General features: G+C 36.5%; 1 protein-coding gene and 1 long non-coding RNA gene across 2 annotated transcripts; one reads left to right on the forward strand and one right to left on the reverse strand.

Annotated features, from left to right (window-relative positions):
- The first annotated feature begins 631 nt into the window (after window positions 1-631).
- LOC131976184 (carcinoembryonic antigen-related cell adhesion molecule 5-like) lies at window positions 632-9,651 on the forward strand. Its single transcript, XM_059339105.1, has 10 exons — window positions 632-677; window positions 1,854-2,186; window positions 2,665-2,940; window positions 3,065-3,325; window positions 3,746-4,027; window positions 4,207-4,476; window positions 5,647-5,925; window positions 6,224-6,490; window positions 6,578-6,856; window positions 9,389-9,651. The coding sequence occupies exons 1-10, from the start codon at window positions 632-634 to the stop codon at window positions 9,649-9,651; spliced, it is 2,556 nt and encodes an 851-aa protein (XP_059195088.1).
- Window positions 9,652-14,222: 4,571 nt separating this feature from the next.
- Window positions 14,223-15,391, reverse strand: LOC131975981 (uncharacterized). The gene is made up of 3 exons (XR_009394774.1): window positions 15,146-15,391; window positions 14,652-14,772; window positions 14,223-14,262 (listed from the first exon to the last, which is right to left on the reverse strand). It is a non-coding gene; the product is annotated as an uncharacterized LOC131975981 (long non-coding RNA).
- Between the last annotated feature and the right edge of the window lie 1,668 nt (window positions 15,392-17,059).

Consider the following 17,059-nt stretch of genomic DNA (forward strand, 5'->3'; position numbering starts at 1 on the left):
TTAGTTTCATGTCCATTAACTTACTCATATTTTATAAACACAATATTTGAGTGTTCAAGTCATGCCATTTCACTAGTGGATTGCATATTTCATTACTTCAAGGCAATTTTAACCTCGAAAATTCAAGAGAAATTTATATTTTAAGTTCAAGGTTCTTGCATAAGGCCCAATTTATATCGAAATATTTTAATGCACAGAGACAACTTCTTTATCTCCATTTATGTAATTACAGTATGTAAAGTTCATGTTAAGTTAGTTCATGCTAAGCACTGAAACATTTTAAAAAGGTACTTTTGTTGTCTTTTATTTGTCCAATAACAATTACCACTCTGTCCTGGATTTTATCAGAAGTTGTTGTTGATTGATACGAGTGTACCCGAAGTTTGTTTATTGATCTGGTTTATAACAAATCTGATAACAACAGGAATAACACACACCCAACGATGCTCACATTAAATGCATGGCTCTTGCTCATTGGCTGTCTCTGCTGTCATGGACAGAGTGTCCAGCATGAGGCACCACAGAAGAAGTAAAGGTCAAGGAGTTTAAAGCCCCTCCCCACCCTCAGACACACATACTGTACTCACTGCACCTCTTCTATAGAAACACTTTCTATGAGACTGCAGGAGAAATGGAGACATCTGTGACACTGTTCATCCTCCTGGGGGTCATCTCAGGTGAGAAATAAACATTCCTGTCATTATTATTCAGATTATCTATTAAATTTAAAGCCTACAGTGCATTTGCACTAAAAAGTATGATGAAAATATGCAATAATATTGTATAATAACAGATAAATAAATATATAAAGTGTACTCAGTTCTGCCTTGCAGTATACTTTTAAAGCACAACATTTTTTTTCTTTATTGAACAAATTAAACATTGTACTGCAAACAAAAGGCACCAATAAAAAATTTCTTATGCTTCTTTCAACTAACTAAAACAATCTGTGAGTGCAATATTACAATATTTAGAAATGTGCGAGTTGACATTATGGTGATGATTAAAACAATATATTGTGCAGCCCTACAGCTGATTTTAACAAAATCGATTATTACAGTTTAACTTGTCATATGGTGTGACATAAAAACTTCTGTCAAGACATAATTCCCCCTGTGCCCTGACAGCAGGTCACAGCTGGATCTAGCAAAATTCATTTAAATGCATCTATATAAGAAAGTTATTATCAGAAAAGGTGACATGGAATAGGAAAAGAAAACTTTTTATTTTGGGCAGCACTATTATATCACAATATAACCTTTATTTATTTGAGCTGATTTGATACATGTTTTTATTTCAGGGATATTATTATTTCATCATTTCATGTATTTATTTCAGGTGTCATTTATTACATAATTTCATTTTTTTAAATTTGAGGTGAGTTTTCTATTATAATTTACATGCATTTATTTGAGTTTACTGTCACTTATTAATTTTACATTTATTTATTTAAGGGGTCTTTTATTTCATAATTTCAAGTGTATTTATTTTAGCTGTCTTTTATGTCATAATTCACTTTTCATTTCTTATATATCCTAATAAATGGGGTGTGGTTGACTCACAGATTCAGATCAAGGCAACTACCCTGCGGTCTTTGCATCTTACTCCACTGCCACTAAGAGATTATTTCATAGGCATATTTATGGATTTGTAAAATATTTAGATGAATGACATTCTGTAGCAGTGATCGACAGCACATTGTCATCTATATCTCAGTCACATTTATTCCATAACATGTAACTGTGTCAATGCTGTTAGAGGGAAAAAGCAGGAACTTCAGGTTGAACCAATAGATTTACTACATATTCTGCAGCTTATGTGATCTGACAGAAAACATAAATTCTGTCCTCCAGGTGGAAGCCACGGAACTGGTGTGCTACCAGACAGTCTAGTTGCGGCTGTTGGAGAGACGGTGAACTTCACCACGACGGTGACTCCATCACAAACACCATTCATATTAGTGCAGTGGGATTTTAATGATATCGATGGCTTTGATTCTAATATAATAACCTCGAGTACTGAAGACACAATTCAACCAGCGTACAAAGGCAGGGTCACCCTCTTCAGATCTACAGGATCTCTGGAGCTCAGGAATGTGACTCTTTTTGATAACGGAGAATACAGTCTCAACATCATACCGATGGGTGCAGCACTGCAGATTGGGAAATGCAAACTGGTCACATACGGTACGTTGAAGTAACACTGTTATAACTGTTGAGTTATAAACATACAGAAAACTTTTAGCTCCTAAAAGTCAACCAGTTTAAAAGCGATACTTCCAGTTGCTTTTGTCATTTTGAAATAACATGACGTTGAAGTCATAAAATACAACAAAGTATTTACTTTCCCAATCTTATGTTTGCCCATTTTGACATTCAAATACTAAATGATATCATTGATTCATATCTCTGGATCAATCTTTTCACAGCTAATAACAATTACAACTTGGACCTGCACCTTATCGTCTCTGCAGCTTCTTTTTTTCTAATGCAATATTGTTATCAGCTCAATAAAACCTGACCTTGATTGACTGTGCATCATAAATGTTAATGGTCAGGGTTATCTTACATAATGCATTGTTTATAGTAGTCGTCCTGCTGCAGAAACACCAGAGCGAATGCATTTGTGCCAACTCCTAATAACGGTGTTTATTTCAACCTACAGTACCGATCTCCAATGTGGTGGCGACTCTCACACACACAGACACGGTGGAGCACAGCTCTGTCGGGCTGACATGCTCCTCAGCTGGATCCCATCAGTCTTTCCGCTGGATGAACGGCAGCTCTGAGCTTACAGCCAGTGACAGAGTCTCGCTCTCTGCTGGAGGCTCCATTGTCACCATTATCAATGTGTTGCGCTACGACCACGGATCATTCAGATGTCATGTGGTCAATCCTTACAGTGAGGGCACCAGTGAACCAGTGAACCTCTACGTCAGCTGTAAGTTGCTGCAGGTTCTTTACAATCCAAGAGCTTCTCACACCGATATACTGTATAACACTGCAGCTGTTCTTTTGGTGACTCATTTGTTTTGTTTTTACTTTCCATGTGCATCACAATGCAGACGGCCCTGAAAAAACTAATATGACCCTATCTCCATCAAAAGAATACTATGAGGAAGGGTCAAACATCCTCCTGTCCTGCTCATCTGACTCCAGACCTGCAGCTCTGTTTCAATGGTTACTGAACGGAGAGCTTCTGTCCGAGACTGGACCAGAGCTCAGCCTGATCAACATTCAGGAGAGTGGGAACTACAGCTGCCGGGCCGTTAACAACAAAACCTTGAAATATCAAACATCTCTGCATTCAGTTATAACTGTACTGGGTAAGTTGGAATGAGTGGGTTTTAGTGGTAAAATTAAATTAAGATGTGATAATAGTGGCAGTTGAATAATTAAGTATTTGAATTAGTTATCATTCTATGCATAGCGACTAAAAAACAGGACGCAAAAAAATTCTGAATTTATGCTGTTAAAATAAAGAAAGAGTATATGGCCTAAAATAAAATAACTAATCAATTGTACAAAAATAAATCCCCCCCACCCCCTCAATAACCACCCACTTCTTGTCAGAGCATTACTTCGCCTTTATCACAGGACAAATAAAAAAGATCTACGCATCTGTGGTTTGCAGAAAAGGCCAATTGTTTTTGCCACCGACAGCCATTATAGGATGGCACAATCTTTACTGTGCACCTTTATGGCTAGGACTTTCTTCATAACTTAATATGTTTCTCTTCCAACAGAACGAGCATCCAATGTAAAGGTGAATGCCACCACCACAGACATTTTGGAGTCCAGCAGCGGCTCTGTGCGTCTGTCCTGCTCCTCCTCTGGATCCTCTCTCTCTTTCCTCTGGTTGAACAGCAGCTCTGAGCTCACAGCCAGCGACAGAGTTCAGCTCACTGATGGAGGCGCCACTCTCACTATACTTAACGTGACCCGCTACGACCAGGGACCTTTCAGGTGTCGTGCTTTCAACTATTTCAGTAACAGCACCAGTGATCCAGTAAACCTCCTCATCATCTGTGAGTCACTAACAGACTTCATGTTCATTCAAATCCTATACAGTTTGAAAGCAACAAGCCAATCTTCATGTCTCTTTTGCCTCAAGCTGCTATTATTATTGATCTGCAAAGTTCTTTTTCTTGCCGTTTCCTCCCCATGTCTAATCTGTGGCTATGCCTTCTTCTGTTTCTTGCTGCAGACGGCCCAGAAAAAGTCGATCTGACACTCTCTCCATCACAAGAATACTATGACGAAGGCTCAGACGTCAGCCTGATCTGCTCAGCCAACTGCAGACCTCCGGCCTTGATTCAATGGTTTCTGAATGGAGAGCTGCAGTCTGATACTGGAGCAGAGCTAAGACTGATCAACATTCAGAAGAGTCAGAGTGGAAACTACAGCTGTCAGGCCTTTAACAGCAAAACTAAGAGAAACCAAACATCTCGGCCTGCAGCTGTCTCTGTACGCACATGTAAGTTGGACTGAGTGACTTCTTGTTGCTGAGGGATAAAATAAGCAGCACTAAAACTCTTAGTATCTACAATGTCTCTTGAAGTCGGGATGAAATCGTCAACAGTTTTATGATAAACCACGTTTAAATACAGTAAATAGTGTCCAGCAATAACCAATGTGAGAACAGCCTCCCAGATGCAGGTGCAAAGGCGCAGCACACAACTAAGGGTTGTTTTTTGAGTCAATAAAATCATAGCAGAAGACAGATACAGTACTCAGGAGGTTTCTAAGTCTTCTAAGAGGACTAAGTCTGAAGTTGTTTTGTATGTTGTGCAAAGGGAATCATGATAACGTCATTTCAGTGTCTAAGTCATTTTTTATCATTCTAATATCAGAAATTTCGCAATAACACCAATAACTGTTATAATTCTGGTCATGCTCATCATAACTAGGGCTGCTTGATTATGATTAAAATCATAATAAAGACTATGATATTGACTAGGGTCGATATTGAGATCCAGATTATTTAAACACAATTATTCATTGACTCTTGAAGTTTAAATATATCATTCAACGGAAAAAAACAAATTGTGTAAAAAATAAATAAATAATACTAATAATATATAAAAGGGATTGTAATATAATATGTAAATATATCAACATTTAAAAAAATAATAATAATTTGACTAAAATGTTAAAAAGACATATGTTGTTGAACTTTGTTGTCATGTGAAAACTATAAAACAAAAATATTCATTCTACAAAACAAAATAGGCAAAAATAAATCTAAATCAAATATGTTGCAATGTACTACTGAAACTCCTAAACATCTTCAACATTTTGGTTGACTATATTTGACATATTCCAGTCAGGAATTCAGTGAAAATGAAAGCGCACCGGGGTACACTGGATTTATTACACAAGACAAAACAAAGAGCATCACTGCAAAAAAAAAAAAGTGTAAACCATTTCATTTTTACTTTGAAGGTTAGAGACTGTAGACTGTTGTTTTTATTAAGTCCTTAGAGATTGTTTAATTGTGTTGTTTGACTCAGAACGTGATAAGCCTTGTTGAACATGATTTTAATTTATTGCCTGGCTTCATAAAGAAAGAAATATCATGATTCATGCAATCATTTGCCTTCCAATCAATGCCTCCTAACATTTTGTGTTTTCCTTCCACTCATAGCTCAAGTCTCCAACGTTGTGATAACTCCCAGCTCCACAGATCTGTCAGAGCTCAGCAGCTCTGTCAATCTGTCCTGCTCCTCCACTGGATCCTTCCCCCGTTTCCTCTGGCTGAACAGCAGCTCCCCGGTTAACGCCAGCGACAGGGTTCAGCTCACTGATGAGGGCTCCACTCTCACTATATTCAATGTGACACGATACGACCAGGGACCATTCATCTGTCATGTGTTCAATAATTTCAGTAATTACACCAGCGAGCCAGTGACGCTCCGCATCAGCTGTGAGTATGTCAGCATCTGCACGCAAACGCTACTCAGACCTTTTAGTCTGCAGCTTGATTCATGATCATTACAGCCATCGTGTTCTAAATTACTTATTGTGCTCCTTGCTGTTTGATTGCTGCAGTGTGTGGCTGGTAGAGAGTAAATGATGGCTGTAAGTTAATGATGCAGTTCTGCATTTGAGTGACACTTAACACTAATGATCCCTTCACACTGAGCCAAGCTGGAAGCATCTTCTCTCAAGCTACTGTTCTTTAATTGGCGTTTATACCGTTCTATTTATGTCAATTTCCACAGTTGGCCCAGAAAACACTCAATTAAAGGTGTCTCCGCCACAAGAATACTTTAAGGAAGGGTCAAACATCAACCTGACGTGCTCAGCTGACTCCAGACCTGCTGCTCAGTTTACCTGGCGTCTGAATGGAGAGCTGCTGACCGATACTGGACCAGAGCTCAGACTGATGAATGTCCAGAAGAACCACAGTGGAAGCTACAGCTGTCAGGCCTTTAACAACAAAACTCTGATAACTGAAACATCTAAGCCTGCAGCTGTCTCTGTAGTGGGTAAGTTAGAAGGAATGGTTACAACACAATGGCTCAACATTTGAATCCTTGACTTGCTGATCAACACTTTTTACTTTCTATCCACAGAACCGGTCTCCGACGTGGTGCTGACTTCAAACAACACAAACTTGTTTGAGCTCAGCAGCTCTGCCCGTCTGTCCTGCTCCTCCTCTGGATCCTCTCTCTCTTTCCTCTGGTTGAACGGCAGCTCTGAGGTTACAGAGGGTGGCAGAGTTCAGCTCACTGATGGAGGCGCCACTCTCACGATAAGGAGACTGACCCGCTACGACCAGGGACCGTTCAAGTGCAAAGTGTCAAATGGAATCATGAGTGAAGTCAGCGCGCCGGTGAATCTTTTTATCCAATGTGAGTTTCCCAGACTGGTAAAACCAAACCACAACAACCATAACCTTGAACCCTACACACTGAAACCCTCACACACTTAAATAAGCATCACCTAGGGACAGCAGCACTTTATAAAGTTAGGTTACATGCCCAAGGTATTTCTATGGGGCTCATATTTTATACTTAAAGTATTTATTCCTCATTTGACTTGTTACACTTTTCTGGCCCTGTAATTATTATTTCAATCATCTATATAAATTCTACAAAGAAATACAAATTCAGTGCTTTTACTTTAAAATAGCAGTTTTTCATGTAGAGCATTACTTAGTGATTGTTTGTTATTATGTGTCCTCGGTTTTGTATGTAAATTGAATAATTCGTTCCAAGTAATATTCACTAAACAGTGAATCTGCAATTTACTTGTGTATTTTCATAAAAAAATAAGTGGTTCTATTAAATAAATATTACTTAGAAACAGCCTGAGTAAAGATTACAAACACTTTCTGTGTACACAGTGTACACATGATGAACATAAGTGGAAGAAGTATTCAGATCTTTTATTAAAGCAGAAGTAGTGATACCACAGTGAATTTAAATAGCTGAGGTAAAAGTACTCAGCAGAATGTCCAATCTCTGAATAACATATATTACTGGATCATAATTATAGGTTAATGAATGTGCTTTATAACTTAAATGTTGCAGCTGGTAAAGGTACATCGAAGTTTAATTACTGTATATACTTCTGGGCAGCTTTACCTTAAATAATTGACCATAATTTATTAGCTCATCATGTTTTTATTAATAATCTAATTCTTCAAAGTAACTTAATTGCAAAATGTTTAATATTTTCCTCTGAGAAGCATTAAATCAAAATACTCAAGTATATTGTTTTTAATTATAAAATAATGATCTGAAACGTAGCTGGTATCTATGGCTGTGAAAAAAATGTAATTGAGTAAAAAGGTACAATATTCTCCTTTAACTTATATTGGACTATAAGTACAAGTAGCATAAAATGGAAATACTCAATACTCAAGTTTCTCAAAGTTCGTTGTATAGTACTTAGTTACTTCCCACCAGAGCATATTATTCTATTTAACTTTCTCATGGTTTGAGACAAAAACAGCCCCGTTATCAGCTTTGTGATGATGCATTTTTCATCTGATCTGAAGAAAGTTTTAAAGAGTTTATTTTGCTCAAAAAGTAGGACATTTTTAACTTTAACTATCTTATTTTCACTGGACAGGAAGGAGATGGAAAATTGTAATCTGAAAAATAACTAAAGCTATCAGAGACGTTTAGTGAAGTAAAAGGTGCAACATCTGCCTCTGAGATGTGCTGGAGAAGCAGTATAAAGATGCATAAAATGTACATTGCGCATAAACTGGCACACACAATAACAATGGCACAACAGCCGAACAATAAAGGTCATTAATCGACAGGTATATTAAAGACATGTGGGCTACTCACCGGTCACAGAAGCTCGCGGGTCTCGAAAGGGAGATACAGTTTGAATAAATCCACGAAAGCGTCCAAAAGTGGTTGAAATAACACACGTGCATCATCCTGCATGAACACAATAATCCCACGTTTTCTTCCATATGGAGTTTCTCCATCTGAAGCTCAGTAGACAAATTGTCGTCACTTAATCCTCAAAGTAGTGACATTTTTTCTGCAACAAAGTTAACTTTCACTCTGGCTCGTTTTAACAGGATAAAAACTCGATCCATAACAAAGATGACTGACGTGTATTTCAGTTTATTCATCCAGACGAGGCAAACATTTCTGTCTGACGCGCGAGCCTCGAGCGACCAATCAAAAGTCATCTGGGGTCGAGTTTACGAGAATTATTTATACTTTACTATTAATTAACAATTATTTAAAACATATTTAATTGAAAACAATAATCATTTAAGGTTGAAAAAAATAATTGATTGATAATAATAATAATAATAATAATAATAATAATAATAATTTTTAAAAATGTCAAAAAAGCTGCAACGCCCCCTGGTACTTTTACTTTACCTGAGTATTTCTTACATTTCTTGTACTTTTGACTCACTTGCATTTATTTTATATCTTTAGTCACAAGCCACTTTGCAGATTCAGAATAATAGCACAAATACAGCCTAATAAACAAATAAATTATACTTATTGTTATATGTTAAAATAAGATTGAAATTCAAAAGGTGCCAAGTAGTATATAAAACAATGTAATTAGCCCCAACTTTACCAGCTGCAACATGAAAAGTGATGAACACATTAATGCATGAATAGCTATAATTTAACTATTATTCTGAAACTGACCATATTGCACAATAAAATTGGTTGCAGGATTTTTACTAATAGATTATTTTTACACATTGCTGCAGCTGTTCTCCGTAAATTGTTTATCATTGGCACAACAGTGTGAGCTTTGTAATAATAAGTCTGATTCTGCAGCCAAAAATAAAACACACAAGTATCATGGAAAACATCAGCTCTGCAATTATACATCTATATACATCCAGACTACAGTAACTGTAAACAATGTGGCTGTTTGGTGTGTTACAGATGGACCTGACAGCGTGGCCATCACAGCACCTGATAAGGTGCGTGTTGGAGATTTCACGGTGCTTTACTGCTCTGCTGCCTCTGTGCCACCACCAGAGTTCACCTGGCTTTATGATGGGAAGCCAACCAAAACACACGAGGCTGCGTACGTTATGAAATCCATCAGAAGCTTTGACAGTGGGACGTTCACCTGCACTGCTGTCAATGCTGTGACAGGGCTGAGACAAAGCACGAGCCACAAGTTAACTGTTTCAGGTATGTGACACATACAACAAATAAAATATAGATACTAGACATTATATTTTGAAGAAATGCTTTATACCATATTCTGTTGTTTTTTTCTCTTAGATCTCTCAGACTGCAACTGCTCAGCAGCTGTTGGCAGAGCGACCTTCATAACAGCTGGATTTTGTCTCCTCATTGCTGTAGGGTGTGCAGCAATCGCGTGTTGTTTGAGGAGGAGGAAGAGGTAAGCATAGCACAGGTCAGGATTTCTGTTAAAAATAAAGCAATAATGTCCAGGGGTGGAATGTAAGTAAGTGCATTTACTCAAGTACTGTACTTGAGTACAAATCTGAGGTATTTATATGTTTCTTGAGTATTTCCATGCAACTTTAGACTTCTACTCCACTACATTTCAGACAGAAATATTGTTTTTTTTTTTTTACTCCACTACATTTATCTGACTGGTGCATTTTCAGGTCACACATTTGATATATGTTTTTAAAAAAAAGATGTTATTCTTTCTTATACATTAAACAAAACAAATGCAATAAAACAAAAATGCATCAATAACAATATAAGTACATTTTAAGTACAATTTGAACTGTCTTCTTCACTTTTACCTGAGTAGGATTTTGATTGCAGGACTTATACACTGTTGCCCATAAAGTTGGAATCATTTTTGTTTTCAGACACAATCCTCTGTTAATTGTGGTTTCATTTTCATTGTGGTATGTTTGGAAGAGATTGATTAATAAGTTTATAGGATAATAAGTTTAGAGAATATATACATTTTATCTGTCAATAATAAATCACATTGACACAATCATTTCATGGAAAGAGGTAAAAAAAATATTTTATTCCAGTTTTATGGGCAACCGTATACTTGTAATGGAGTATTTTATACAATTTTACTTGAGATCTCATTTTATTTATAACCACTAATTGTGGCTACAAGTATGTTATCTTAAACTCTATGTGTGCACAGGATATAATTTATATCACACCTGTAAATAATAACATAACACAAGTTAGTGCATCAATTACAAACTGAAACATGAATACATTTCTTCATCTTAATTAGTGGATATTTAATTGTTATAATGTAATGTTCATGACCTTGGTTTTGAGTGGAAAACTGATACTGAATGTAATTCAAACCAGTACTATAGCCATAATGCAGGAGCAATAATATAATTATTTGTATGTTTAATTATGATAATTTGAGGCTGTACTTTCTGCATCTTTAAAAATGTGTAATTTATACGAAGGAGCAAAATATTTAACACATCTGTTAGTTTAATTCAATGGCCCGACAAATTAATAAACAGCCTCACTTATTAGAGTAGAATTTAAAATAAACCACAAATTAAACATCATGTTTACAAAAAGACTGTTATATTGAATTTATATTGAATAATTATTTTTTCTAGTAACTCAGCACTTGACTTACATGAGCCTTTGACTGAAACTAATTAATGTATTTCTCACTGAAGTTTAAACAACCTTGTTACACTTTGCAACAGCTTTTTTTAGAAATGTAATGATTCTGTTTCAAGTTTAAACTTTTAGCGTGTTCTTTTTTTTGTTTTGCAGAGGCAAAGACAATTATCCTGCACATTTAAATGGTTAGTATTCATCTGATCCAAGTTCTTCTTTTCTTATCCTATAGGACAATAGAAAGTGAATGAATGAATCATGAGATTTGACAAACTTCTGCTTTGACCCACAGAACAACTAAGTGTGAGGAATAGACAATCAGAGTTTTACAGGATGTCAGTAACAACACAGAATGGTGTGAATTCCTACGACGGTGAGTTGAATGTTGCTGAATAAACTTATTTTTTAAAAGGTAACATCAGCATGTTTTTCCTGAAGTTGAGTTGACGTTTTTGTATATTTCCTTATAACCATTTGTTAAATTTTCCTCCTGCAGCATGAATAAAATGAGGAAACACAAACATAACTAAGAAGCATTCCACAATTTCCAATACCAACAGTCTTAAAGGAAAAACAGCAGTGTTATTGGGATTTTTTGTATTTATTTATTCATCCCAACCTATTTCCATCTCCACTAGATTACAGATGATTTTGCCAAGTTTGATGTTTGCTGCATTACAATGTTTGTGTAACCAGGTTTTACAATAATGTCTGATGGGTTTTCCGTAATTTACTAAAAATGCTGCTGTATGCTGTATGTGATATTTCACAAAAGCTGTAAATATGAAAATAATAGTAATTATTGAAATAAAGTAAAGAAATGTACCTTTTACAATGCAAGACATGTTATGTATCTATGTGTATATTCAATAAACACTTCTTGTATCACTGCCTCTGAATACAACAGAATTTATGATCATGAACCGACATAAAACATAAGACAGGCATATGACATTAATTAGATAATCTGCTGTAAACTTCTCTGGGTGATGTTGTCTTCTGTGAGACCAACAGCAGCTCTGTATTTCAACTCCTGAACATGATATATCTCTGCAGACGCAGCACTGCTGTCACTTTGGAGGTGCTGTTAGACATGTTTTTTTTAAGCTCTTCTCCTGCTCCTACTGCTCACCCCAGTTGCCAGAATAAATATTGCCATTGCACAATTCTGCAAACCACAGATTTCTGTATTAGACAAACCAGACTTTTTACTAACGCCAATGTAATCATCAATGTCAATATTAGACACTCAGCACAAGTGCTTCTGAAGTCAGGTGACGTAGAAAAATAAGTGTCTGATTCTGGGTTGACATGTTTGTTGCCTTAACTTATCCAAACTTTAACCAAAAAATATATGAGTAAATTGTCACCAGGAACATGTTGATATATATATCAATACATGTTGATATATATATCAATACATGTTGATATATATATCAATATATATCAATACATGTTGATATATATATCAATATATATATATGTATATATATATATATATATATAAGAAGAAGAAGAAGAAGAAGAAGAAGAAGGTTTGATGTTTCCTCCAGTATTATATTTATTTGTGATGGACCAAGTATTGTATAAAACACCAAGGAGCATGTGTAACATTGTTTAAACAATAATACACTAAACTACACTAGGAATAGAATACAAATGTCAGTACAGTGTGTGTGTATAGATATATAATATATTAGTCAACTTCTCATTTGTTGGTTAAAGCTATTCCTTTAAAACATTGTTGCTTTAAAAAAATTATGGGAACAAAATTGATCCATGTAGAAGAAGTGGAGGGCACATGTGTAAATGACGGCTTGTGTCCTGATTCCATGCATATGAATTACAAGAGTAATATTTCCCACCTAGCTCACAGTTGAAGACTTTCTGTGATGTTTTTCCAGTTTGAAATAATGTTTAAGTTCATCAGACATCCCACCCCAACCTGCTGTGCTCATGTCTACTAACTAAACAAGGCAGTGACTCATGCAGCAGAGTTTATAACACAGTGATCCCAAATTTCTTAAGAGGATCATAAACTTTTAATTTAATCGAACATGCTCAACTAATCTTATCTTTGATGCTGATATCGCAATCACAGGTGAGAACAGATATACTGTTTATATATGATTAAAATAAAATGTTATCAACTTTAAACTTTTTACAGTTGCCACTGTTTGGTCATTATTTTTAGACTGTTGCATATTCAGTGTGGCAATCAACAAATTATTTTCATTCTTGATTGGTTTCATAAATATATATAAAAATGTCAGAAAATTTGTAAAATGTTTCCCAAACCTAGAGATGAAGTCTTGTTTTATCCACAACTCAAACATATACATTTATTACTGTCACAGACAAGTAAAGAAACCAGAAAATATTGTCCTTTAAAAAGCTGGAATCAGAGAATTCTTCCTCTTGTTTTTTTTCTTTAAAAAATACACAAACTAATCAATTATCCAAACAGGAAGTAAATAATTTAATAGTCAACAACCACAGGGCAGTGAAACATGAATATTTTCCAAAAGATTACACACTCGAGGAAGTTACCAGGCCAAAAGTATTTTAAAAGATCTTTTCCATGAAGTTTGATCCATATGAGAACAGGAATATAAATGCAAACATATACAACGAAATACACAAATATTTTTAAAAATAGGTGTGATTTTGTTGGGGGAAAAAAAATAAAAATATATATATATATATATATATATATAAATATAAATATATATATACCATCATATATCAACATGTACATACATATTTGGGTATTAAGATTCATAAAATGTAAAAGTGCTAAGAGTGTAAAACCTTGAGGTAGTTATCACCCAATTTCCCTATTTTGGTTCTTTATTTTGAAGAAATTTCACTAAGGAATCAGTGAAAATGTCTGAATTAAAAACAAAACAAAAAAACAATAGCATTGACATTCATGAGCATTTTTTTCCTTTTCTTCAGGCTGGTTATGACTATTCAAAGTGAGTTTCATATACCGCTGAAGTGTCAACCTCTTCTTCTTTTTCTGTACAAAAGAAGTTTTTTTAAATGTTACTATTCATTTTTCACACACACACACACACACACACACACACACACACACACACACACACACACACACACACACACACACACACCGATATTTCTAGAATGAGGTTAGATCAGATAAAAACTCACCTTTATTACCAGAATGTGGCAGAGGTTTGTTGTTGATTCTAAATATTAGAAATAAAACATTGTTCAAATGTGGCAATACAACCAGATGAACTACAAATTTAACATTTTTTGTGTCTGGATAGTTTTGTATTAAAACAATTATGAAGAAAAGTTCTAACTATCACTGTTTCAATGCTTACACCAGTTTTGCATTTTAGTTAAAAATGTATTATTGTGATCACCAGATTAGTTTAATTGATCCCCTGAGTGATATGTTAATCATTTAATTCATGTAATAAAATACTTTTTAACTGTTTGTGGAGACTACAGTGTGTCTAACATGTGGTTTTAGAGTAATGTTGGTGTTAGGTTAATGTTATTCTACATTTACTCACCTATTAATACATGATAAATGTGTGGCTGGTAATACCATGATTTTTCTACTTACTTTTTTTTATAAAAGTAGTACCCTCCACCACCAGCTGCTGCTGCACACACCACTAAAACTGTGATTACTATTCCAGCGATGCAACCACCCGAACAGCCTGATGTTACTACTGGGAGTTCTTCTATAAAAGAGGAGAGAAACACATGATTACAACACCATTCTGTGAACAGGAACTGTCTACTAATGTCATCATATCTGTGAAAACAAAGAATACGATAACATCTCTATATCATATCACCTGCTTCAGGCTGATAAGACCCTCCAAGCATGAGAAACAGAAATCTTTGTCCAAACTTTGGTGAATGAGTTGAATGTGCAAATATTATTTTCATAAGGGAAACAAATGCCTGTAATGAAGACGTTAATGGAACAGATGTGTAAGAAACATCTTTAGGAAGCCTGCTACTCTTAAAATAATCAGCGATTTAACACTGTGTGCTGCTCGCAGTATTCAAGAGTATCAACAAAATCTGCCATCAACACCATCTTGTTACCTGTTACAGACAATTCATGGACTGCAGACGATGATGTTCTCTCAGTTATAGCGTTCGTTGCTTCACAGACGTAGCTGCCGCTGTCGTTGAATTCAGCGTTGTCTTTAGTGAAAACATAAGATGTGTCTATCTCTGTTCCATTCAGTTTCCAGACGTAAGTAGCACGTGGTACAGAATCAGCAGAGCACTCTAATTCTAAAGAGCCTTTTAATTTTATCTCATGTAGACCTGCGATTTGAACATTGTCTGGTCCATCTGAAAGACATACATTTGTAAAGTTCCTACATCATCACAAATAATAAGGAATACAAAACTTTTTGAGCAGTGAATGTAGAGTTTGTTACCTACACTTCACATCCAAGACGAATGTGGCTTTGTCGCTGCTGAGGGGGTTGCTGACTATAGAGTCATATATTTCACGGTGTTTTTTATTCAGACTGCTGAAAGACAGCACTCTGTTGTTGTCGTGCAGAGTCATGTCTTCAGTCAGAATCAGATCTGAGTCTCTCTTCTTCCACTCTCTGGTAAACACAGAGCCCAGAGCATCACAGGTCAAGTTGAAAGAGTTCCCCTCAATCGCCAGGATTGTTGATGGTTTGATTAAAGCACCTGATATTCTCTCTGTTGGGCAAAAGGTGGTGAAAAATATGTTCATGAATTTATATCACTTATTTGACTTCAGTCTCAAATATTACAGGTTATGTTTTTCTTACCCGTCTTATTTTTGGCTTTTATTATATTGATTGTAATAACACATTTGTGAACATATTTCTGACTCATATCACGACTATATCCACCAATTCAATCTTACCCAGTACAGAGACAACTGATGGCTGAGACATTAGGGATCTCAGTCACTAGGGATCTTAGTTTCCACTCTGACTCATCTGAATGTTGATCAGTCTGAGCTCTGGTCCAGTATCAGACTGCAGCTCTCCATTCAGAAACCATTGAAACTGAGCAGCAGGTCTGGAGTCAGCTGAGCACGTCATGATGATGTCTGACCCTTCAGCATTAGCCTGGGTATACCCAGACTGCCTTGCGCGCTCGAATTTGATTTCGAACCTCCAGCCAGTCTGGAAACGAGGCGATTATCTTAGCCCTGTTTTAGGGATCCAATCACAGAGCGGGGAGGGACGGTGAGACGATGACGCGTACTACTCGGCACTTAGAAGCTTTCCGGATCCAACATGGCTGCTGCGGACGCGAAACTCTCTTTAGCTGTAGACGGTGTTTTAAATAGTTTAGAGCGAAAGTTGAAAGGCGAAAGGTCTCTCGGCAGCTCCGCTGTCCCCCGGCTCGGAGCCAGATCACCGGTAGCGGGGCTATTAGCGCCGCACGGGCGGTTTCTGCGGCTCGTTGCGCCGAGCCGGCGAGACCGCCGGTCACCGCCGGTGATCTGGCTCCGAGCCGGGGGACAGCGGAGCCCCCAGAGACCCGCAGCAGCTTGTTTATTGCCCATAAAATCAGTGGATGTGTGGGGCAGAATGACATGAGGGGGAATAAAGCGTGAAAATAAATAATCTTGCAGAAAGCGAGAACTGGAGAAGCAAAGCAGCAGCAACACTCTCACACAGACACACACACAACAAACATCCATTTCTGTTGCTCTACTACGTCATCTGGTATAACTGATCTGATTGGCTAAGAGCTACCTACAGACGCTTTGATAGACATTCTAAGCGTCCAATAAACGGCTCCGGAGGATCGTAAACCACACCTCCTCTACGGAGAAAAGCATTGTAGGTGTCCAGACCTAATCTCCAATGAGATTTGGTCTGGTGTTAGCCAGGCTACTTCAGCATAGTATTCTTGTGGTGGAGATTTGGTCAAATTAATATTCTCTGGGCCATCTACATTGTGCAGCATATCGGGAATAAAAAATAAATATAAGCAAATCATATAGTGTGAAGA

The sequence above is a fragment of the Centropristis striata genome, chromosome 8 (assembly GCF_030273125.1).
Source record: "Centropristis striata isolate RG_2023a ecotype Rhode Island chromosome 8, C.striata_1.0, whole genome shotgun sequence".
NCBI classification, from domain to species: Eukaryota; Metazoa; Chordata; class Actinopteri; order Perciformes; family Serranidae; genus Centropristis; species Centropristis striata.

What these genes read in the sequence shown, in the direction of transcription:
- LOC131976184 (XM_059339105.1), top strand. Translation starts at nt 632, where the DNA reads ATGGAGACATCTGTGACACTGTTCATCCTCCTGGGGGTCATCTCAG. An exon ending in AGTGACGCTCCGCATCAGCT is followed by an intron (nt 5,926 to 6,223) that starts GTGAGTATGTCA and finishes CAATTTCCACAG; the next exon opens with TTGGCCCAGAAAACACTCAA. An exon ending in TGCAGCTGTCTCTGTAGTGG is followed by an intron (nt 6,491 to 6,577) that starts GTAAGTTAGAAG and finishes TTCTATCCACAG; the next exon opens with AACCGGTCTCCGACGTGGTG.